Here is a 25,556-nt window from a genome sequence, read left to right on the forward strand (position 1 = left end):
CTCTACTTAAGAATGTTTCTACTTATGAACGGAGCTCCGTCTGCCATCTTGGATGCGGTTTAGATAGGATTTTTTCTACTTACGAAATTTTAGATAGGGTTGCTTCGACTTACAATTTTTTTCTCCCAATGCATTCCTATGGGATTCGACTTACAAATTTTTTCGACTTACGAATGTGCGTTCGGAACGCATTAAATTCGTAAGTAGAGGTACCACTGTATTTCTAGTACTGGCATGCATTTTTAATATGTTATTACATTTGCAATTCTTTCGCTATTTGCTATTATGAAATTGTTTTTGCAGTGGGTTTTTTTTAAAAAAAAATGCATCCCTGTTTCTTTGTCGAAAGCCGCTTTGAGCATGATGTGTGTGTGTGTGTGTGTGTGTGTGTGTGTGTGGGAAAGCGGCAAAAAACCCCAAAAACAAATGAAGGAATGAAAAAGAGTTGGAATGGAAATGGCTGCCTTCTTGCATCCCTATTGATGCTATATGACTTATGGACTACTTGAAATGAGGCTGCACTTTAAATTTTAATACTGTATTTTAATCTGTATTTTAATTAATTGTTTTTATGTTTTATTGTAATTCTGTTGGTGTCAGCCGCCCTGAGCCCGGTTTTTGACTGGGGAGGGCGGGGTATAAATAAAAATTTATTATTATTATTATTAATAATAAGAAGTGGCAAAGACAAGTCAGATCAAGCGGGCTTCCATTCTTAGACTGGAAGTCCTTTGCTCAGACATCTTATTTGTAAAGCACCATGTGCATAGATTGTGCTCCAACTAGAACATGCCCAAATAATATTTAAATCAACAGCAAAATGTTAAATCACAATTAGAAATCACATTTTCACATTTAAATGTCATAGATCTGTTGGTTACATTCTTATTATTTTCAGAATTGCTAAATTCAGTATATAGCAAATGCAAATACACAGGTGCATGCGTGCGCATGCACACACAAACAAACACAAGCCACAGGTGGTGTGCACAGTGCCATATCTTGTCTCCATGTAGCGAATGGGTGGGGGTGCTGCTGCTGCATCAAAAGATAGCCCTCCTTCACGCTGCCTTTTCAAGCTCCCACAAAACTTCATACCCACCCACCCCCCCGGACAATTTTGCGACAGACACCATGAAAGCGGGCCAAGCTCCCACTTCCTGTGCTTCACTCATGGTTAAATGTGCCAGCACAAATCCATAAGCAAACAACGTATACCATAATGGAAGAGAAAAGCAAACCTCCCCTTCTCACGTCACCTAGAAAGATGAAATGTAGAGGCAAGATTCAGATGTGCCACAATTTTTCACTATCTTTCTGAATTCATGACGCAACTCAAACAAATGAGTTGGTTCTAAAGGTCTCCCCCATAAATCCTCTCGCAGTCAGTATGACCATGTCCCTAAAATTCTAGATCTGTGCGGCAGAAGAGATTCATTGACCCCATTTAAAAAGTAAAAATAGTGGTTTGATTGCTAGGGTAAGGCAATTTCCCTGCAACATATGCCCTAGCCAGTGAAAAGCATATGGACCCCAGAACAACTCAGCAACCAACACACACACACACACACACACACACACACACACACACACACAGAGAGAGAGAGAGAGAGAGAGAGAGAGAGATCCTGACGATGAAGTAATCAGAATTGAGATTTTCTCAGGCCTTCCATGACTCAAGAAGAAAGAGAATATGTTCCTGAGTCACATTGTTTGGGTGTGTGTGTGGATATGTTAAATACTAGAACATTGCTGATTTAATCTGTAGCGATTCTTATCCTTTTTTATACTATTCTATCATGCAGTTAATGTTTTATGGAAACAAGCCTGAATATTTCCTGCATTTTTTAAATTTCAAGTCTGCTGAGCATTAAAATAACCACTTACTTCATACAACAACTTCATGCTTCTTTCTCTCTCTCATGAGTCATTTGAATGGTGGTGGTTTTTTATTTTAATTCACCCCGGATGAAAATCACTGGGCGCAAAACATTTAACTCGGGATTAGCCAAAGTGAGACCCTCTCAGGCATAGGCAACCTTGGCTCTCCAGATGTTTTGGAACTACGACTCCCGTGATCCCTGACCACTGGCCCTGTTAGCTAGGGATCATGGGAGTTGTAGTTCCAAAACATCTGGAGAGCCAAGGTTGCCTATGCCTGCTCCAGATGTTGTTGGACTACAAACTCCCATCACCACTGACTATTGGCTGTGCTGGCTGAGGCTGATGGCAATAGTAGTCCAATGACAGTGGAGAGTATGATGCAGCAGCAAAAAACCCTAATGCTATTCTACACTGTGTCTAGATCAAGTGTCTAGATCAAGGGAAGTGATGGTGCCACTCTATTCTGCCTTGGTCAGACCACACCTGGAGTACTGTGTCCAATTTTGGGCACCACAATTTAGGAAGGATAGTGACAAGCTAGAATATGTGCAGAGGAGGGTGACCAAGATGATCAAGGGTCTGGAAACCAAGCCTTCCTTATGAGGAACGGTTGATGAAGTTGGGTATGTTTAGGCTGGATAAGAGGAGACTGAGAGGAGATATGATAGCCATCTTCAACTATCTCAAGGGCTGTCAGAATGGAAGAGGGAGCAAACTTGTTTTCTCTTGCTCCAGAGGGTAGGACTAGAATCAATGGATTCATGTTACAAGAAAGGAGATTCGGACTAAACATCAGGAAGAACTTTCTAACAGTAAGAGCGGTTCGACCGTGGAGCAGACTCCCATGAGAAGTGGTGGGCTCCCCTTCCTTGGAGGTTTTCAAGCCGAGGTTGGATGGCCATCTGTTCTGGGTGCTTTAGATGAGATTCCTGCACTGCAGGGGGTTGGACTAGATGACCCTTGGGGTCCCTTCCAACTCTACACTTCTATGACATCTGTAGGGCGTCAAGTCGGCTACTCCTTGTGTATGCTGTGTTGCTCTCCCTGAACCTGGTGTACATGAAAGTTACTCCTTTTGGCCAAGGGTAGCAAGGAAATGATAGTCTTAACCCCCCCCCCCACTGTTTTACAGAGATGGGAATTTCTGGTGCATGGATATATTTTAAAGCCTTTTCCTTGGAATTTGTGCAGTCTCACTTTCCGGGATTATTTTCACGCACCATTAACAACGACGTTGTTTTACATTGCAGGCTTTTCTTCCTTCATCTGCCATGCACTTGAATAGTATGTCTCATCACATCACAAACGGCCTCAAAGGCAGAAGATATAGAGTCTATATAGAGTCTATACAGTATATTGTGTGTGTGTGTGTGTGTGTGTGTGTGTGTGTGTGTGTGTGATCTAGTTTTATCTGCTCAGGAAAGTAAGCATGCCAACTATTCATGAAACCCCTTACAGTTAAAAGGATGAGCTGCGAAACACTTTCCCGTTTCTTTTTATTGAAATATATGTTTTTCTTTCTTTTTTTCAGTCCTCTCCCACAATATATTCTAATAATATAATATAATATAATATAATATAATATAATATAATATAATATAATATGATAATAAATTTTGTTTTGAAAGTTCTGAAATTAATTCAGGCTCTAAAATGCAATCAATGAATAAGTTAAATAATATTTTTATCAATTTAAAAGCTGCCTCTGATTAATCAGTAGGCATTTGTTTTGCATTGTTTTGTTAAATATTAATACAAGTAATTGAATGAATGGTTCCTCCACATATAGTTCCCTTGCTTTCACATAATGGAGACAGGCGCCTATTTTATCTGAAGTCATGTGTTTTAAAATTCTTGTTGATACATTTATTGAGCTGAAAATAAGGCGCAATAATAGAAGGGCGTGAAACCCAGTGGATAGGTACATTCCAATATGCAAATTTCAACCCACATTTTTATGCTCTAATGGACTCCCATTATGTTTTTGTTGTGTACCTGTTAGAGATCCAGCTGCACCTGGAGCATAATGTTATTGCCCGCATTAAAATTAATCAGTATTTTAGGACGAGTCTCTCCTAAATTGCACACATTTATGCTATAATATGCTCCTAATATATACATTTTTACAAGAAATTTTCCTAATGTGATACATGCATTATTTTACCGGTATTACATGCGTTATTCTGCATATAATTTAGCCTAGCACGTGTGTTTGTTTTTTTACACATTACTAGAAAGCTGCACTGCACAATTCGCAGAAGCGTGAATTTTCAATGACAGCCGTGTGCTAGTTTGTATAGTGTTGCAGAAGCTGCACATTAACTAAGTTTGCCTTTAAATGCAAAGCGAAAGTTTTCTCCTTCATTCTGAGTACACACACAGACACCCTACTCAAAATGCAGATGTTGGGGAGTAAGGCCAGGGGGGCAGGAGAGGCCTGTGCGTGTGACCCTGCTAACAATATTTTGCCCATGTGTTGCGGCAATGAGTGAAAGGGGCCACAAGGGCACAACTATTTGAAGATTGGGGGGGGAGAGAAGCCCCAACATGTACACATAACTTGCCTGCACAAGCCCAAGGGATCATTTGGATTCTGGCCTGAGTAATTAAACCCCAAATTTGTTTAAAGGAAACTGAACTATGGAGATGAAGTGACCTAGCCAAGTTCAAGGAAACTGCGCAGCAAATGGAAGGTAAGGACAAAGGAATTCCTGGTATGCATTAATATATGTTAGAGCCTGCTAAGGTCATGTTAATGCAAATAAAGAGAACCAGCCATTATTCTTGTAATTTTATTTTTCTTACCAGCTGTTCAGTGGGTGATTTGCAAGATCAGTTTTATAATTAGTTAAAATTACACAGTTTCGCCTTCGAACTGGGAAAAGTTGTCATGTCTGGTTTTGAGGATACGATGTATGGCTTCCAAAAGGTATTTAAAATAAGCATGTGAATGTATTTGGGGGCCAGATGCGCATAGTGCGATTCGGTTTCTTTCCCCCTTTTTGATAAGTAGCAACCACAAGCTTTTAAATGTTAATTGTGAAGTGTTTAAATTAGCATGAAACCCACCTCTGGGCACATATGCGAATACAAGTAAGACTTAAAAAATATTGTTTTGAAAAGACATGTGTCGTCCAGTTGCCCGCTTAGGATGCTGTCAAGAAATAATGTTTTTATTATAGTAGTTCAGTTCACATTCATTCTCACATGAAAGGTTTGGTAATGCCATATTCTCAGGTGCCAAGGCTACGCACGAATTCTAATGGGATCTTGCAAGTGTTTGAATGCCTAAAATAGTCTTTGCTAGACCTGTGCAAATTATTTTAAATTGCATAAATATTTTTAGTATGTCTGGCTTCTGACAGAACACTACTATATACATGAGGATGGCACTGGCTACTTTTTCCACTTCCTCCTTCCATTCCCTCCCTCCCTCCCCCTGGAAAATAACGAGCAATCTTTATTAGTTCACACACACTGGAGTTGCTTTTATGTACTGCGTGACACTTATCATCAATTAAACATCCTATGGATGGCGGGATGAATTCACAAAGAAAGGCACTGCAATCTGGATGGGGCAAGGCATGATCCTGCCCAGGGTCCCAGTGCTATTGCACACCGACTTGGGAATAAGCCAAGTAAACTCTCTGGGTTTACTTCCAAGCAGATATAAGGGAATCTTAGAATTGGACAATACGTCAAAGGTCATCTAATCCAAGCCCCTGCCTCTGCAGTCAATCCACAACACAGAAGCATCAATATGCACAGGACCACACTGATAACCTTGGACACTTGACATCCAGAGTTTTAGTAAGGAACCTACAGTAATTTTAAAAGCAATTCATGTTTTGAGAAATCTGCTGTTTGATTAATCAAGAGATACCTTGATAACCATCCAAAAGTGAAACAATTTCTCAAGCTTTTAAACCTGACCGGGACCCTTCCCACCCTGAGTTGTGGACGAGGTGGAAATGATCCACAAGGCTAATGTTACCTATGTATCACTGCAGCATTTGTGCACATACACACTGCAGCTACACTACTAGACCTAGCAGCTTCCGCACAGCTCCCATAACCATTATCTGCTGATAGGTTGTTCCACTGCTTTAGGATTTTTCTTTACTTCAATTTTAACAGAGAATGCTTTACTGCGGTTTTCACTGATGTTTTATGTTCTGATCTGATCTCAAGATTCCACAAGGGCCCTCAGGAGCCATGTGGTTGTTTTTAAATTCCAAACAGGAATATTTTCCCCAACATGGCATGGGTTGCTCCTTATCCCTCCGACCCCAAATATTATGAACCTATACAAACTGGGGCCGGATACCATCATGGTGTTTGGTTTTCTCCACTTTCTGTCATTTTAAAACTATAATCGTACCTTTTAAAAAAATGCAGTATAGAACAAAGTAAAAAATTACACATATAAGCCAAAAGTAATTGATGAAGGCTCAAGCATTTACATCAAAAACTAACTTGTCCACTTTGACACAGCAGATACTATGTCTCTCTCCACATAATCATGATATGATAAAGGAATGATACTCCTTCGAAAGCACTGGTTCATGTGCTTCATTCCAACAAGTCCAACATGTATGCAAAGTTGCTCTTTCCTTTTTCCTCCCAACAATTTTCCTGCGTTATATATACTGTAAAAAGGTATAGTTAAAGGGACCCCTGACTGTTCCCCCTGACTAAGCCGCTTCTGGAGAACCAGAGCAGCGCACGCAAACGCCGTTTACCTTCCCACCGGAGCGGTACCTATATATATCTACTTGCACTTTGATGTGCTTTTGAACTGCTAGGTTGGCAGGAGCAGGGACCGAGCAACGGGAGCTCACCCCGTCACGGGGATTCGAACCGCCGACCTTCTGATCGGCAAGCCCTAGGCTCAGTGGTTTAACCCACAGCGCCACCCGCGTCCTATATATACTGTGGCATACACACACACAATAAAACATGATTCCGCGGGTGCAATCCTTTCTGTAAGAACTGCCAGCTGAAGGGCAATAGGATTTGGCAGGAGTCCTGCTGTATCAGCAGAACACCAGATACACAATGAAAAAACATGTCAGTGGAATACTTTGGATATACTGGTAGAGCTATCCTACCACTGAAAATACAGGAAAAAATGGCTGAAAAGGGGTAGAGTTATGGGTGGGCCATGAGTGGCACAGCAGAGAACAGTTATGCCAAATTCTACACCTCTTCTATTCACACTCCTGTCAATGCAGCAAATTTACACCAACCAATGTTCTACTTGTGTGCTTTTTCTTACCATCTCAGGCTAAGCATGCATTGGCTGTTCCACCAGCATAATGTGAATTTCAGATCACTCTGTACGACTTCAAACCTATATCCACAGTTGGTTAGGGTGTGGTGCTGATTATGCCAAGGTTGCAGGTTCAATTCCAATATGGGTCAGCTGCATATTCCTGCATTGCAGGGGGTTGGACTAGAGCAGTGTTTCCTAAACTTGAGTCTGTTTTTGGACTACAACTCCCATCATCCTAAGCTAGCAGGCCAGTGGTCAGGGATGATGGGAATTGTAGTCCAAAAACAGCTGGTGACCCAAGTTTGGGAAACACTGGACTAGATGTTCCTCGGGGTCCCTTCCAACTCTGCAATTCTATGATTCTATGACCTGAGATCAAACCCCATTGAACTTGATAGAATTCATTTCTGAGTAAACATGTGAAGGCTTGTACTGTAAGTTTTGGACCACAAGCTTAACCTGAGTCAACAGTGTGATGCAGCAGCAAAAAAAGCTAACACTATTCTAGGCTGTATCAACAGAAGTACAGTGTCAGAGCAAGGAAAGTAACAGTACGACTCTATTCTGCCTTGGTACACCTGGAACACTGTGTCCAGTTCTGGGCACCACAATTTAAGAACGATGTTGACTAACAGGAATGTATGCAGAGGAGGGCAACCAAGATGATCAAGGATCTGGAAACTAAGCCTTATGAGGAACACGTGAAGGATCTGGGTACGTTTAGCCTGGAAAAGAAGAGACTGAGAGGAGATATGATAACCATCTTCAAATATCTTAAGGGTTGTCACATGGAAGAGGGAGCATGCTGGTTTTTTCTGCTCTTGAGGGTAGGACTCAAGGCAATGGCATCAAGTTACAGTAAAGGAGATTCTGACTAAACATTCAGAAAAGCTTTCTGACAGTAAGAGCCGTTTGGCAGTGGAACATATTCCCACAAGAGGTGGTGGACTCTCCTTCCTTGGAGATTTTTAAGCAGAGGTTGGACGGCCATCTGTCATGGATGCTTTAGCTGAGATTCCTGCATTGCAGGGGGTGGACTAGATGACCCCTGGGTCCCTTCCAACTCTAAGATTCTATGATCCAAAGCAAAAGAAGACTCCTAAAACTGATTTTTGTAATAACCACAGCTTTGGGACTTTTTATAACTTTGCAACATACACATTTCTTAGCTTATAATCAGTTTACAATGCACAGCATATTTAGGGAAATTGAATGAATGATTGATGCATGTGTATGCTTAATGCACATCAATTCATATTATAATTCTTTTAAACATTGCTTCCATCAAAAAGTCATTAAGTCCACAGGTTAATGACATCCTGTTGTATGCTGGTTCTTGGAATTATCTGCTGGGGAAAAGCTTGCCAGGGGAACACCTTTGCAAATCTGACTCTGAAGCCAAAACAAATTTACTCAGATTAAAAAGTGATCCACTTAATTGCACGTATTAAAGAACAGAATTCTCACCATATGTATCAATAATTTCAGTTTTAAAGCCTCAGAGTTCCATTAAAAGGGGGGGGGAGGCAAAGTAACAGTAGAAATGTATGCCAATTGCGGTGTTTTTTCTTCTTCAGCCAAGGAGTATTTTGCTTGGCTCAACAGTACTTGGGTTGGGGGGGGGGGGGAGAGAACACTTGCCGGCAGCCTAACCCAGAAAGATTTAATAAGCTGGGCTGGAGATGCTGTTGCTATTTGGCACATCACGATTACGGTATGGCACACAGCAGGAAAAAAAACCCTTGACCACAGATTTAGTTTGGCTGCTGTTGCCAACTCTTTTGGCTACATCTGCTGCTTTAAGCCAACCAACTGCATGTTTACAGAGTGTGGTTTCAGCTGAGGTGTTAAAAAGACTTGGGTTGGCTGCCTAGCTGAAATTTATATTGAGTTAAAGATGTGGCCGTTCATGTCTACCATAAGTGCGCATCGTATCTACTGGCAGGCAAAGGCTTCCCTCCTCCGCCTCCTGCGGCGAACAACAGTAACTTCAAAAGCACACATTGCGGCTTTCTTTCAAATCGGCAATAAGCAGTTATAAGCATGTGGTGACAATATGAGATGCTAGGGACCAGCTGCCTGTCTCCCACTTATTAATGCCATTTTGTATTGGTATAGACTACAGCTCCCCTGATCAACTGAGGCGATTCTCTGCTCAGAAATGCCGTATCAGAATCCTGAAAACACTTTTTATGTACAGTGGTACCTTGGTTTACAAACTTAATCCATTCTTAAACCAAAGGGTTCTTAAACCAAGGCATGCTTTCCCATAGCAGCAGAGGACTCAGTTTACAAATGGAACACACTCAACAGAAAGCGGAACATATTCTGCTTCCAAGGCAAAGTTCACAAACCAAAACACCTACTTCCGGGTTTGCGGCGTTCTTAATCCAAGTTGTTCATAAACTAAGCTGTTCTTAAACCAAGGCACCACTGTATCTGCTTCTTGTAGTTTCAGACTTATAAGAAGAAGAACAACTCAACACTAGCACAAGCGAGCCTAGATCGTACGGAAGTCCACAGCCTAATAATGAGGTAGAAGAGTGCTATTTTTCTAGAAAAATAGGTACCGGAACTCTTCCCTTGTTCTCTTATAATGATGGAAAGGCAGCTATTTGAGAGGTTCTGGAAGTGAGCTCTGGTGAGTTCCAGATGAAAAAAAGGCCCTGAGATGGAATGAGACCATTTTCATGTGGAGACAAAGCTCTTCGCTGCCAACTCCTCTTACTCTGAGTCAAGCGTGTTGGCTTGCCCCCATGACTGAAGGGGCTATTGTTGTGCGGTGCGCACATGCACGCCATGTGATGCGCTGACATCTTGCGCACATGCCATATGGCTTGCACACCATAGTCATGGGATATAGAGGGGGGCCAGCCCCCCAAGATGGTGCCCCACTTCTGAGGAAAGAACAAGGGGGTACTTCAAAGTGAGGCCTTCTGGGTTGGACAGGCAAGAGAGAACTGCTGCCACACTTTGCCATGGTGGCTAGAACCGCTGCTTTGAACCAAGGTGGATAAAAATCAATGATTTTTTTTAAAAATCAATTTTAAAAAATCAGATTTTTTATTTAAATCAGTTTTTTTATTTAAATCAGATTTTTTATTTAAATCAGATTTTTTTATTTAAATCAGATTTTTTTATTTAAATCAGATTTTTTTATTTAAATCGGATTTTTTCATTTAAATTGGATTTTTAAAATAAAATGCTTTTGGAGGAAAAATATTTCTAAAGATAGTTTTCTATTCAAGTTACATTATAGTTCAAAGGCTATTCATCAGGAAATAAGGATTTGTTTTAAGTTTTTCATGTATGCTAAAACTCAGTCTAAGTTTTTTTATTTTTTAAGTTTAACCACATCACTTAACAAACATGGATACATATGCCACAATGTTATTGTTTTAGTTAAATAAATTGTTTCAATTGTTATTAAGGAAGCAGAAAAGTTGTCAAAATATAAACAGTGGACTTATTAAGCCTCACAATAATTTCATAATTATCGGTCTATGTATTTCGAATAGTCTAACCAAATCAGTAATTTTTGATGTAACTGTAAAAACTACTCTGGAAATTTATTATTCCAAATATGAAACCTTCATCTGGTTGTAAATATTAAGATTATACCAGCAAGAATGAGTCTTTCTGTAAAAAAAAGACTGAAATCAAGTCTCACTGACTAGTGATTTAAATCATGATTTAAATCAATTTGATTTAAATCAAATCCCCCCTGCTTTTAAGAAATGTCACAAGAAATTATCCATAAAGTTTAAAACAGGTTTTTTTTAAGCAGCAGCAGCAGCAGCAGCAGCAGCAGCAGCAGCAGCAGCAGCAGCAAACCATGGCTGCTGAAGCATCTTTTGACCACCTTACTGAAAATATCTCCCTCTGCAGGCCTCCTTTAGCCCTTTCTCAAAATGAAACAAGGCAGGGAAGAGGCGGGGGGGGGAGTGGAGAAACAGTCGGCGCTGCCACTGATGGCATGCCAAAGCAAGGGGGCGGTGTTTAAACCAGTGAGGGCACTGGGAGGTGCAAAGAGTGCTGTAAAGCGGAGGATGGAGCAGGTCGCTCATTGGGCCTAGAGAGCCATGTGGTACAGATAGCAGCTAGGCAGTTATACCAAGCTGATGGAGAGAGAATCTATGCACATATGTGTGCATGTTTGTGCATGTATATGTGCGCATGTTTATTTTATTTATTTCCATAGCCTGTATACTTCTTAATAATCCCAGTAAAGTGGTGAACAGGAGTCCAATATACCATATATCTATGTGAGGGGCAATGCAAATGAGTTTTAATACATATGACAGCAGCTTTGACTTCTCAGTGCTGGAGGAATTTGATCTTTCCAAATGGCAATATGAACTGACTGATCCACACCTTCTCGACTAACTTGCGGTTCAGAACGTTCATGTCCCCCCCCCCCACTTTCTAAATATTCCAACAGCTCAAAAATGTAACATTTTTAAAGGCACACTGTGCTTAGAAATGCATATTTTGAGAGAAAACATTTAGGCATGCATTATTTTGAAGAGACGATCTGTTTAAAATATATATTTAAATATGTATTATGCACACACACACAAACACACATTTAATGAGGAAGTGGGTCAAAGAGGACTTTTTGTAAGCATATGGAAAAGTTGCATGTGCCAGCAGTTCACCCATCTCTACTTTTTTATATTCTAAGGTCTCAGGATCCACTTTGAAGAACAAAGCTAAACAAAACACACCATTAAATATACACAGGCAAGAGAATCAAATATCCAGTCACTTGGGAAGCAAACTCACTAGGATTCCTTCAGCCAAGTGTCATATCCATCCATTTCTACAAGCGCCCAATGGCACAGACCATTTCTGCACCTCCTTCCACTCCACCAAATATTTTCTTATAACTTGCACCTAAAAGCAATCTTCTATGTACGCAATTCTACTGCTAACGTTCAAGTACTCCAGCTCAGTATCCTCTCGCAATATCTTATGCCCAGCATCCAGAGGCGTACCTAGGCTCTCTTGCACCCTTGGCAAGGAGATGGATTGGCACCTCCGCTGTCCCTTGCACCCTTGGCAATCGCTGTCTCTCTCCATCTTTCTCCATGATTTCTGAGGCACCCCCTGGGCTTGCGCTCTTGGTGGGGGCCAACCTATCTAGCCCCTATCCAACCGAGACACAAAAATCAACTGAGTCAGCCATGCTCTGAACTTGTTTGCAGCAGACACGTAATCACATGACCAGAAAGGAATTATTCGGATTGTCCCGAGAGGCCAGCAAACGGAGAACATAATACAGCAATGTTTTCAGCAGACAACATATACAATATGTTTTCAATATTTTACCATTTTGGCTTCTGAGTGCATTGGAGGGACTTGCGGTGAAGCGCACGGGTTGCTGAGGTTTGGGCCTTGCATTCCCATTATGTTGGTGTTCATGGACATCTGTCGCTCCATCTTGAAAAGGATAAAGAGCAAAATAAATCAGATTCTATTTGAAAGGTGAGATAAATTTTCCAAAGGCTTTCTACAAACGGTGTATGAGCGAGGCTCATTGTGTCCATGCAGGGTGGCAATCACTTTTGCTGGCTGTGCTTATCTGCTTTCAGAAAATATAGCCAGTAACTTGGTTATGTCCAACAATCAATAGAAAACTGCCTCTTCACCAGGAGAACAAATTAGTCACCTAGGCTTGAGACTTTCAATAATGATTTCCCCTTGCTTTTAGAAAACAACACACTGGGTTAAGTGGCTTTTAAAACATCACTGTATAAAATTATGGCTGATGCTGTCAGGGCAGCCCAAACTAACTTGTTTAAGATATATGTATAAAATGATCTAGGGGGGTTGGGAATGGGAGGTTTTTCCCAATGGAGCTGTTGAATCTGACAGCAAGGGGGGGGGGATTCACAGGCCTGCCTTAGACTACTGCGGCACAACATTATTTAAATACTCAGTTCATGAAGCAAAACAAAAATGATGTTCCTGAAAATCATATTGCAGGAGAAATGCTCAAGAATTGTTTACTTTAAAAAGCGTTGCGGTTGCATTATTTTCAGTGAAACAATACTGTTTCTTTCTATTCATTTAGTTTTTATTATTTTTCTTATGTGGGGTAACAAACATAGCCGATCAAAAAAGAAAAAGAACATGGCAGAATCTAAGCTATAACCAGCCGAACAGAATCAGGAAACAAAAATACCAAGAGGTTTCTAGGTGCAGACCTCTTAATTTTTTTCCCTTCTAACGGATGCAAAGGTACAGTAATTAAATTGAAAACAATGCACCCTTGATTTAAATCAGCATTTACATTAAATTAGAAAACAATATACAGTAGTTTCTAGAAAGTCTGGCCTTTCTGGGGGACAGGTGGCAAAAGCACTTTGAATCACCAATACCATCAAATTATACTTACGGGCATCAAAACGGCAGAGGAACCAGGCATGGTAGGATTCGGTAGAGTCCCAGGCATAGAGGCAGGCATTGGCTGTCGTTGCCGGTTGTGTAGTTGCAGTAATGACGATAATGAGCCTGGGACAGGCCTAGAAAAAATGGGGAGAGAGAAAAGGGAGTTGAGACATATTAAGGAAAAAATGATCACACTCAATTTTGAAATGATTGTCAAAACTCAACCCATCTGGTATTTGAACTTTAAGTTCAGCGAAACTTTCTCATTTCAGAGTTGGAAAGGATGGCAGAAAGTTTTGGGGGAACACTTAATGCATAATCAGTTTTTACAAACACACACACACACACACACACACACACACACACACAACTGTATCAAAGTCTCTGAAAAATGTCCCCCAAAGGTATAATTTTGAGACAGAAGCTGCAATCCTACATATACTTACCTGGGTGTAAATCCCATCAAACTCATCTGAGTAGGCATGTATAGAATTGTGCCCTTATCTCCTTATATTACACAGTCCTTAGATGATGGTGATTTTTCTTGAACCTCCAGTACTGTGCTCTGAATTCAGCATGTTTTTGATTGAATATGAGCAGTGAATGACCGTCACCAAGAGGAGTAGGTAACAATACTGTACCGGCGAATGTCTTGGTTATATGGGGGAGCCTTAGATGATACAGTGGTGCCTTGGTTCTTGAACTTAATCTGTTCCGGTAGTCCGTTTGACTGCCGAAATGGTTTGAAAACCAAGGTGATGCTTCCGATTGGCTGCAGGAGCTTCCTGCACTCAATCGGAAGCCGCATTTTCAGGGCAGTTGGAGGCAACGCTTAAGGCCTTATTGATCCTGAACTTTTTCCAGATTAGTTCTACTGAAAAATATGGACAATTAAATTGTTTGTTTCCCTTGATTGTTCTCCACACCCTGAGCCACATCACCAGCTGATATTTAAACATTTCTTGGCGTAAAGGCCAGCTTGAAATGCTGAGCTTCGGCATAGCTGCTGGCTGAAAGAAAAAGCACAAAACCAAATTCTGCTTTGTATGCCCAGGCCTTTCTTTGCATGCACATCAAGGGGTTCATCGTGCTGTGGCTTTGAACTGCAGTAAACTCTACCTCTGAACAAGGCATTTTCAGATTGCCTTGAGCCTTTTTTTAAATCAAAAAATCAAAAATCAAATCTAACATTTGTGACTCAATGAAACTATATTTTTGTGTAAGGGAGAGCTGATTCTCAAGGTGGCTGACATAAAACAAGCAGCCCCCAGATAACTTTCTGGAGCCCCACAGCCAGTCCTTTCTGCACTGCCTACAGACCCTTTATAGAGCTCTCTACCTTCATAATAAACTTAGGTGTTAGGCCATTTGACAGAAACTTGTTTTGGCTTGACTTCTGCCGTTTGCACAGGTAATCCTCAAGAGCCCATATGGTTGGAATTTTACTTACATGTTCCAGAGCCAAAATGTTTTCTGAAATTGATTTAATGAGCCTGGGAATAGGGGGTCTTGGGTAAAAAGGAAATTATTTGTATATATTAAAAAAAATAGCAAATAAGCTACTTTGCTGTCCTCACTCTCACCCTCAGCTCTGCTTAGCTTTGCAAGTCTGCATCTGCTTTGCGAAAATTACTGTTTTCGTTGGGGATCCCCCCCTCCCCCTTGTAGCACCTTGGAACCTTCCAGGTTTTTCCTGGATGGAGGAAAAAACAACAAAACACCACACACTTTTGAATTTCAGGCCGCAATTTTGTCTGTGCTCACTAACAAAAGTGCACCTGGCACCCAAGAAACCTCGTATCTGGAATCCAGAAGTAAATAGCCTGGAAGGAAGAGGCAAAGTTCAGAAGAGAAGCCTTGTTAGCTGGTATTAGTGAAACCTCAAAGATGACCTCCATTCTATTTGCAAAGCATCAACAGTGTTCTGGGTACTGTGCAGATCACATCATTGAGGATACAGACCATCTAGACTGGCCACAGAGCTTGAAGTCTACTGCTGTGGTGCCTTCTTGTACCACCTGCAAAAGGTTGCTGCTGCATCCTAAAATAATGCCAGGCAGTCAGCATCTGAATTATTTGCATATGTAAAAAAGGTTTATTAACATTTCTTTTTCTAGGCCCTTGCATGGATAAATAGTTCATGTGATCCTTCTTTACCCTTACTTCCCCTTTTTGCTTCCCCTATCCAAGCCACTATTTTCCCAATGAAAATAGCGCCCCTTGCTCTTTTAAAAAATAATGTTGCAATTGATACATTATCATCATGTCATTCATAGTCTCTCTCTCTCTCTCTCTCTCTCTCTCTCTCTCTCTCTCTCTCTCTCTCTCTGTGTGTGTGTGTGTGTGTGTGTGTGTGTGTGTCAAAAAAGAGCTACATCTTCCTTCTTCCCCAGTCCTTGAATACAAATATCTTATTGCCTAATTTTAAGCCCGGACCCATCTATATTTGACATTTTGGAGTGAAATCACTTTCTTGATACACAGAGTTGAATTTTAGTATAAAGGCACATAAACTTTCCTTGAAACCTGGTTTTTAGCTGCACAAATATTTTCGATAATGGTCAAAGTGATTATGTATATCAGTATTAACTTCCCAAACAAAGCAGAAGTTTTCCTCTTTAAAATGAGAAGGCAAATTACAGTAGACTCATGAAAACAAAGACCCAACAGTCTCTCCAGTGCAGGCTTGTTACCATGAGCTAATAATTCCAGACTTTAAGCAAGCAGAGTCTCCTTTTCTTAATAATTGTATGCCTCTGGGCAAGGCATTTCTACTAAAAACTATTGAGGCATGGAACAAGGCAAGGTGTGTGAGCTAATGTGGGATTGTTGAACCACTAAACCAACTCTTGTGGCACCCAGCCTGCTCTGCACTGACAGATTATTTCTCCACATACACTTGTAAAAACACACTGCTTAAGGTTAAAAACCTCCTTAAGCTTTTCTTTTCAATTAAAATGTCAAAGATGACAGGACGTGCAATCGCTGCCCCCCAACAGTATGATGGATGTGAAGGTGAGAGTTACAGATCCTCCTCCTTTAGAGACAGTTGCCTGATGATGGAGAAGTGGTTCTGTATGGTCCTCCCCTCCCGGTACCCGTAACAAAGAGTTACTGTGCCAGGCTTATCTTCCATAACACTTGATAAGCCAAATAACCACAAACTGGGACTTCTGTTAGGCCAGGGATGGGGGAATCTGTGGCCCTCCTGATATTGGTGGACTCCAGTTTCCATTAGCCCCAGCCGTCATGGCCAATGGCAGCTGCGGTTCAACAACATCTGTAGGGCCTCAGGTCCCTCATCCTTGTAGCAGGCACACATGTCTCCTGTGCTTCCAACTGGGTATGGCATGGCTACACTCAGGTGGAGTCCAGAAATAAAAACCCAGGACAAGCCAAACATACTTGGTACACTCTGACCATTAAAACATTGCTGATGAAGAATTAGCGAAACAGGGCCTTGTCCTGGGATTTTTTCACTGGAATTAATTTTTATTTGCCTCACTATCATACTGGAATTGATTCCTATTTGAATTCATCCTATCATTACATAAATAAAACCATTTGAAGACTTACTTGAAATTCATCTTCCTCCTGCCCCGAGTTCATGCAATTTACTGTTTATTTCTACACTCAGGTGGAAGCATGAGAAGCATCCTTGGCAAGGAGCTAGAACATCACCAAATGAACAGCAGGGATCTAGGTGAGCTGGTTGCACATTGTTCGCGCTCCTGCAAGGCTCCGATCAAGCCACTTGGGAGCAAGCATCGTGAAGCACAGTGCATATGTGTGTCAAGAAGATTGAGTGACAGCTGCTAGAGACTGGTTCATTGGGTCAAATGGGCCTCCCATTCGCCTGTTTCCCCACTTGCATCCAGTCCAGGGGATCACACAACCTGTCAGCTCCCCCTCCTCCATCTCAGTTTCAATCAATCAATCAAAAGTTTATTGCATATAGCCATATAACCATAGCACATATAAAAGATCAAACAGGCAACTGTCGCACAACAACATAGAATGCAACAAATACAACTATAACATTAAATATAAAATCCAGCTGAGTGCGGCTGGTAAGGTAAAAGACAAAGTGAGGCGTGTCGACTGTGAGTATAACAGGAATTTACATAGGACTAGGCTGGGCAAGTTAGCCGAAAAGTGTCATCCTTGCAGAACTCAGCAGGAAAGAGGATGGGGACAAAACAGAATTGCTGTACTTTTCCATGTACAGTATTAGACGCCCCCATGTATAAGCCTCTTTTGGGACTCCAAATTGACAAAATGGGGGGAAATTGCTCAGAGTTGTTGAGCTTTTTAAGGGAGGGGGGTTGCATGCACATCAATGAAGCAACCGATCGTCTGCACGCTCGCCAGCAGCCAAAGCCAATCGCCCGCCCAATTGCCACAGCAGCCAATACCCTGCAGAACTTGCAGCAACAACCAATCACCCGCCAAAACGCCACTGACAATTTCCGGCTCGCAGCAGCCACCAGTTGCCCATCCAACCTCACCACTACCCATGTATAAGACAACCCCCATTTTTAAGCTTCAAGCAAATAACCTGCTCTTATACACGGAAAAATATGGTAGCTGTTTCTGCCTGTTATTGGCTCTGACTACACCTAATCATAGAATCACAGAATTGTAGAGCTGGAAGGGACCACAACGATAATCTTGTCCCACCCCTGCAATGCAGGAATCGTTTGCCCCTGACCCTGAGATTAAGATTCTCATGTTCTGTCAACTGAGTCCCCTGCTTTTCACCCTACCAGTCACAATGGGCACCAACCACCACTGGTAACAGTGCACGAATGTGTTTGCAGTGTGTCATAGACAAGGTGTCAGGCTGGTACTAGAAGACCTTGATTTGATTCCCTGCTTTGCCATGAAGCTCACTGGGAGACCACGGGCCAATCATCGTCTCTGAACCTAATTTATTTCACAAAGTCAATGGGAGCAAATAAAGGACGCAATCCCATGTACAGCATCTTTAGCTCTTGGAGGAAGGGACGAGTCCCAAAATCGACATAACCATTAGCTCTGTTTCCAGTATTCAGTAGAGGAGAGTCATTGCTCAGGAGGACAAAATGGCACCATCCATGCACAAGAGGGAGGCATCAATAGGGCTTGGGGGGAACCTCAAAAGCCTGTTTAGAAAAAATGCTAATGGGGAACCACCACCCCACAAAGTGGTTTGAGCATGTTAATTGGAAAGCTAACTGGCTGTTTACTGGGAGGGATAGTGGAATATCAGGAAGAAGGGGGTTTCCCAATAGCATGGCCTGGTTGCTGCAACATTTTGTAGCAAATAATTAGGATAACCATGCCATAGCAGTTGGTATTTGTCCCTGCATTCTTCCATTCCCATCCCCAGAAAGAAATCACCACTATATGCAGAAAAGGGCACTTGTGTGATAACAGTCCTGTGAGCAGCACAATGGATCACACCTGACAAATGCTGAATGCCCACCTGGGAGCTCAGAAGCGATGACTGCCGGTAGGTTGAGGGGATATAAATACCTGACTTGTATGTTTAACGTTTTAATAGAAAGGTTCATCATTTATGAATGGGAACCAATTTGGCAGCAAAAAGGCTACCCTAAAGCCCTGCATACAAATGCATTTACTCACCTCGTAGGTCTCTGCATGTACATTTCTTTTCTAAACACCCCCCTTCCCTCCCCCCCACCGCATACATACTCTCTCGCTTGTATACAAAACCCTTCCAATGTGAAGCTTTAACAAAGTGATTCTATTTGTGCAGCAAAGCATATAAAAGTCTGCGTTCCTTCCCAGTCACAATTTGGGCTTGCTCCATTCCCTTTCAAGTGCTGCATTGAACATGAACTTGCAGCTGATTCTGAGGGTTGGAGTCCATTTGTTTTCACATCAATGAAATTAATTTCCATTGGAAACTGCATCTAAGGCATTTAATCAAAATGGGCCTTAAAATAATTCTGAAAAGCTCATCTGTCTCCAATCTATATAGTGTTTTAAAAGTTGGACATGTGCCCTGCAGTAATATTGCACTTTACAAAGCTTAAAGCTCTGCACTTCTGAGTATCGGTTACATCAAGGCTCTGGTAAATTAAAACAGACTCATATTCTTATTTACATTGATTTATAAATATATAGACAAAACTGAAGTAACTATGCCCCCGGGTTGAACAAAGTGGAATTTGAACATTCTTGTTTGGGGGTTCAGAGGTATTTCAACATTTCAGACAGAGTTCACTGTAGCTAAAATGTGTGTAAGGAAGCATTGCTCTTTAACTGGAAAAAACATTTTCAGGACAGTGCGGTTCTGAATTGAAGAGCTGCGCAAGGAAGGAGGTATTTAATACTGCCCCCACCAGCCATTTTTTCTGCTTATATTCACGGTCAAGCTGCTCCTGCCCCCATGGGAAAGGTTTACAACTGTAACCCCGTGAAAGAAAATGCAGCTGGGGAAACAGTGCTTTGGTGTCGACAGGCAGCCAGTGAGGAAAGGGTTAAGCACTCCACCTACCCATCTCCACTCAAACTCATGTCCTCCCGAAGCTGCTTTTCACTTGAAGAAGCCAGCCTTAAAAATAATGGGTTAGAACCCAACTTAGCAACGCAAGATGAGAGAAGTTCCAACGAAGGAAGAATGGCTTTTGAAAATGATGCGGAATATGCGGAACGCGCAAGATTAACAGCAAAGATTAGAGACCCAAATGATGGAAAAAATCCTTGAGGACTGGAGACCTTTTATTGAGTATTTAAAGAACGATTATAGCAAAGATGGAAACGCGAGAAGCATATGAAATATGAGCGCTGGTGCTAATTATTAAGATAAACCGGGTGCTCCCTAACAAGAGGGCACGTGCTGCGGTGGGACCTGGCAACCAGACCCCGTGTTGTGGGTGGGAACATTGGAGTGGCCACAACACCCTATTGGTGGTCCCTCGATCTTGGGAGCAATTGGGCTTGAGGGACTCCAGTCAAAGCAATCGAGGGACCACTATTTAACCGCTGCACGTGTCCCTGAGCTTCCTCTTTCAGGCTCAGTGCATCTGAACACCCGCCCACCTCTCCCTATATTTAGGGCTTGCGATTGACCTTGCTAGGCCGTCGTGTGTCGCCTGTCGTTGGGACAGGGGCACAGCAGGAATTTTCCCCACTTGGCTGATTGGCTGGTGCCATTTGGGCTTCGCCTGTAAGGTTGTGGATAGGCTCTGGTTCAGGTGGATAGGGGTGGCAGGCTGCCTAGCCATCCCTATGCGTTGGGTATTCCTTTAAGAAGGAATCCACGGACTCATGGTTGGTTTTCCCCGTGTGGGGTTGTGCCCGGAGCCTGAGTCCAGGGCTCATCTGGGTGGAGGCCTAGCAGACCCCCCTGCTTGCCACTATCTCAGGTGTTCACCCAAGGCTGACTTATGGTTGGTGACTAGAGTCAGCGCTGCCTGCAAGGGTGCAGGTAGCTAGTCGAACCAGAGCCTATGCAACCACTCACTTGACTGTAATCAATAAAGTTGTGGCCTAAATTCTGCCAAAAACCAAACCAAAAATCTGAGTCTCGTCTGAATTTATTTCTGGGGGTGGTTAAAAGGTCTCCACACGCAAATAGGTTAGAATGGATGTATTGAATAGCATATGCAAAATATATACAGCATCTAAGGGTAGATATTGAAACATGGCCCATCGAGTCCAGCATCTTGTTCTCACAGTGGCTGACCAGGTGTTTGCAGAAAGCCTGCAAGCTGGACATGCGCAGAACAGCCAACCTGAGACTCCCAGCAACTTTGAGTATACACATTGAAATCGGTAGGACTTAACTACTCTAAGCATGGGTCAACTACGCTTAAGCATGATTAAATCTGGATCCAACTTATTTTTTTTTAAAAAAAAGAAGCTGAAAGGGCTTCTAGTTTGTGTGCAACATGTACTTTCCCCTCATGAACAAGATCACTTGGCACACTTCCGTGCTTTGGCAGTTGTAAAAAGCCCCTGGGTCAGCCTTCGTCTAGCCTGGTGTCCTTCAGATGTTTTGAACTATAACTCCCATCTGCCTCGGGCTGCATGAGGTCAAGATGCCTGTGTCACTAAGAATTCGTTCTGCTTTATGCAACAAGTGTCCAGGACAGGTTGTTAAAATCAGAATCTGAGCCTTCTCTCTCTCTCTCTCTCTCTCTCTCTCTCTCTCTCTCTCTAGTGCTCTCTGTTTCCCTGAATGCTTTTCTATGCTCTAACCGGCCAGGTGGCATCCAAACTATGCTTGACTGCAATGTAAGTGCATTACTCCACACAAATTCCATTAAGCAAATATAAAGCTGAAAAAAACAGAGGCCGAACTGTAATCTAGACTTCAGAATCACAGTTTTAAAAATATCCTTGTTGACCTTTGGGTTCCCAGGGGGGAAAATTCCAAATGATTAGCGGGCTCCGGTGCAGCTCTATTGGAAACAATGTAGGCATGTGAGAGGCTTGAGGGATGCCTGTGGTTCAAGTAGGAAACTCTAAATTTGCTGCCGAGCCCCAGGGAGCAAAAAAAAAAAAAAAAAGATCTGGGGAAAGCCTTGCAGGAGAATGTGGTCTCAGAGTGCAACAGAGTACCAGCAACAGAATGGGAAAGCAAATGCTAAATAAGTGGAAAATTGGAAACGGCAAAATTAGGCCCGTTCCCAACAATAGCTGTGAATCCAGTTACAGCCCCGCAACTCTCATCACACCTTCACAAGCTGTATCAACTCTCCATGGTCAGTACAGTCCCTATCGTGGCTCAACAACCAAAGCAAAGTGTAGTAGGAACAGTCTCTACAAATGGGGAACTGGGTGAGAAGCACAAAAGCGCAGCTCTCCGTGCATAATGAAAGAGAAGGTTGAAATGTATTTAATGCAACTCTGATTTCATTGAGAATATTATGAGCTGATTCACACATAACACCAAATCCAGTGGCGGCGGTAGTCATGATGATGATGATGATATCCTACTCTTCTACTTTCACATCAAAAGTGAACAATAAATGCCTAAAGCAAAAAAACAAAAACAAAAAACAAAACAAAAAACCCATTCAACCCCAATGTAAAAAAACAAAAAACAAAAAACAAAAAAGCCAAACAAATCCTGAATGGTAATGTTGAAAATAATTAAACAATCAAGATTAAAATAGGCGCCAGTTTTTTAAAATTGCACATTAAATGTCCATGAGCCCGCTACAGAAAAGGTCCCTAGACCACCATGTGAATGAGCACTCCCAATCAATATTTACCATCACCTACTCCTTTTAAAATGGGACGCGGGCGACGCTGTGGGTTAAACCACTGAGCCTAGGGTTTGCCGATCAGAAGGTCGGTGGTTCGAATCCCCGCGATGGGGTGAGCTCCCGTTGCTCGGTCCCTGCTCCTGCCAACCTAGCAATTCGAAAGCACATCAAAGTGCAAGTAGATAAATAGCTACTGCTCCGGTGGGAAGGTAAACGGCGTTTCCGTGCGCTGCTCTGGTTCGGCAGAAGCGGCTTAGTTATGCTGGCCACATGACCCGAAAGCTGTACGCCGGCTCCCTCAGCCAATAATGCGAGATGAGCGCCCCAACCCCAGAGTCATCCGCGACTGGACCTAATGGTCGGGGGTCCCTTTACCTTACTCCTTTTAAAGGTAAATCAAGTGTTGTTCCATTCAAATCGTCAGCTTATGGTTTCATCCTGGTTTGCAGGACAAGCAGAACCCACAGATGGTTTGGACGAAACAGAAAACGATGGTTTGCCGCAAACCAGGATGTGGTCAGCGAATCATCATGTGTGAGGGGGAGAGGGAGTCCAAGCTTTAACCATGGTTTGATGTTACGCCATGTAACCAGTTTGCTACATTTGTGTAGCAATTCATGGTTCGGCAATAGGTTTAAACCTCCCCTATCTGCGCAATGTGAATGGTGGTGTTCTGATCTAATGTAGCCATCGAAAATGTGGTTCTCAGTATTAGGGCGAAACGCATGGTTTAAAGCATGCTTTAACAAACTGGGAATGAGTTTTATTTCACTGAAATGAAGTAGGGGCATAATGTAGCAATGTGCAGAAACTCTCAGGAGAAATCTGTCACCCTTTTCCCAGATCCGAGCAGTGGGAAAGATTCAGGCCCCAACCTAAATTCATTTAGTTCCATGTTTACCCCATTTGCTCAATGCTTTGTTCTTTTTCGTTTTCTCGAACGTATGTCCCAGATGTGGTTATGTAAGTGTATTTGTTTGAAGTCAAACTGTGCCATGGGATTTTTACTGTTCAAGATGTCAAAATGGGTTTGAAGAAAACGTCACAAGGACACACATGTAGTGGGAATATAGAAAGAGACTTGGGGAGGGATAACCAGCAGGCAGATCACCTTTGGAATGGGAGCTTTGAGAGAGCACTAATGTTCACTTCTAGGCGGGGGGAGGGGTGGGGCTTGTTACTAGAATTTCCTGTAAGATTGTGCTCTTGGTGTGTAAAGTTTTTCAAGAAAATACAGCAAAAGCAAAAGAAAAAAAAGAAAAGAAAAAAATGAAGTCTTTTGGAATTTATATAAAATAGTCTAATAATAATAATAATAATAATAATAATAATAATAATTTTATTATTTACACCCTGTCCATCTGTCTGGGTGGCTTCCAGCACTTATAAAAACAATGTAACATCCAACATTAAAAACTTCCCAATACAGGGCTGCCTTTAGATATCTTCTAAAGGTTGTGTAGTTCTTTATCTCCACAGGGAGCCTGCCACTATAAAAAAAAAGCCCTCTGGCTGGTTCCCTGGAACCAACAGAAGGCCAAATGACATACAGTAGTACCTCGGGTTATGAACACGATCCGTTCCGGATCGCGGTTCGTAACCCAAAAAGGTCGCAACCCGAGCGGGTCGTAAACTGAGGTACGACTGTATAGTCCACTACTACATGCCATGGTTTTTATATCATTGCTCAACGTACAGAGCTATCAGATTGCACATTGATGAACCTGGTCTATGTTGGCCATCGTTGCTAACACCTGGTTAGCTTTACATTGTTGGTTTCCATTTTTAAATGGCAGAACTCCATTTTGGGAGCCAGCAAAGCTGGCCTGTCTTGTTACATATGTTAGTGGTTTCCCTGCTAATGTGGACTACAAATCCCAGCTCTTCCACTTTCCATCTTGCCTTATTAATAGCTGCCTAAAGGAGTGTTGGAAGCTGCCTTTTCAGACCAGTGGTCTACCTGGGTCAGTATTGTCCACACTTACCAACAGTGACTCTCTAAGATTTCAGACAAGGCACATTCCCAGCTGTGGTGGACAGTGGGGTGGGGTGGCAGTGCTAACCTCCTGAGTGAGCGGCTGAGTCAGTTCTGGAATGAAAGGGGGAGGGGCAATGTATCCTAGAGGTCAGTACAGTGCAAACACACAAGCAGGAGTGCCAGACTGGCTCTGCCGGTGCATTTGCACTGCACCAATCTCACCACCTCACCTGTCCCAGTAAGCAGCAGCGACTTAGCTACTGGAGGATCAGGGAAGGACTGCCAGTGCACCACACCATGCCCTGAATTTAGAGGGACTTTGGAAAGACAGGTACAGACTTGCCCAGCTTTTTCTGGACTTGAATCTTCAGCTCCTACTTCTCCTCTAAAATGCTGTTGAGTGGGAGTGGGGTGAGAAGTAATAATGGATATTATTTTCTGATTGGCTAAGATGGACTGAAACTGGATTGCTTTATGGAACTTGCTGAACCGCCTGGGAGACTCCGAGTCCAGGGGAAGCGGGGCAGAATTAGATGTAAGTGTTTAAATGTTATTAGGATAGAAGAAATTATGGATATTTTTGGGAATTAGTTCTAGGCTAAGGGGTGAAATCGAAGATAGATGTTGAGAAATTAATTATAGGTTAAGAATAATTGATGATTTATAGGTTAGGAATAATCGAGGGATAATGAAAAGGAAATTGTTTATGAAATAGAGGAAGATGAAAATGTATAAGTGTTGGAAAATGGCTTAAGACATAATATGAAAGTTGGTAAGGATGGATTAAAAATGGACCCAGTGA

At 42.2% G+C, this 25,556-nt stretch overlaps 1 protein-coding gene across 4 annotated transcripts in view; it reads right to left on the reverse strand.

The window, feature by feature from the left end:
- CREB5 (cAMP responsive element binding protein 5) overlaps positions 1-25,556 on the reverse strand; it is a 265,933-nt gene that overhangs the window by 70,040 nt on the left and 170,337 nt on the right. For all 4 annotated transcript variants that reach the window (XM_035130003.2, XM_035130002.2, XM_035130006.2 and 1 more), the window contains 2 exons: positions 13,560-13,686; positions 12,491-12,601 (listed from right to left, as the gene is read on the reverse strand). In XM_035130003.2, the coding sequence (XP_034985894.1) occupies positions 12,491-12,601; positions 13,560-13,686 (238 nt within the window). The remainder of the gene's footprint in view (positions 1-12,490; positions 12,602-13,559; positions 13,687-25,556) is intronic.

This window comes from Zootoca vivipara, chromosome 12 (genome assembly GCF_963506605.1).
Source record: "Zootoca vivipara chromosome 12, rZooViv1.1, whole genome shotgun sequence".
Lineage (NCBI taxonomy): Eukaryota > Metazoa > Chordata > Lepidosauria > Squamata > Lacertidae > Zootoca > Zootoca vivipara.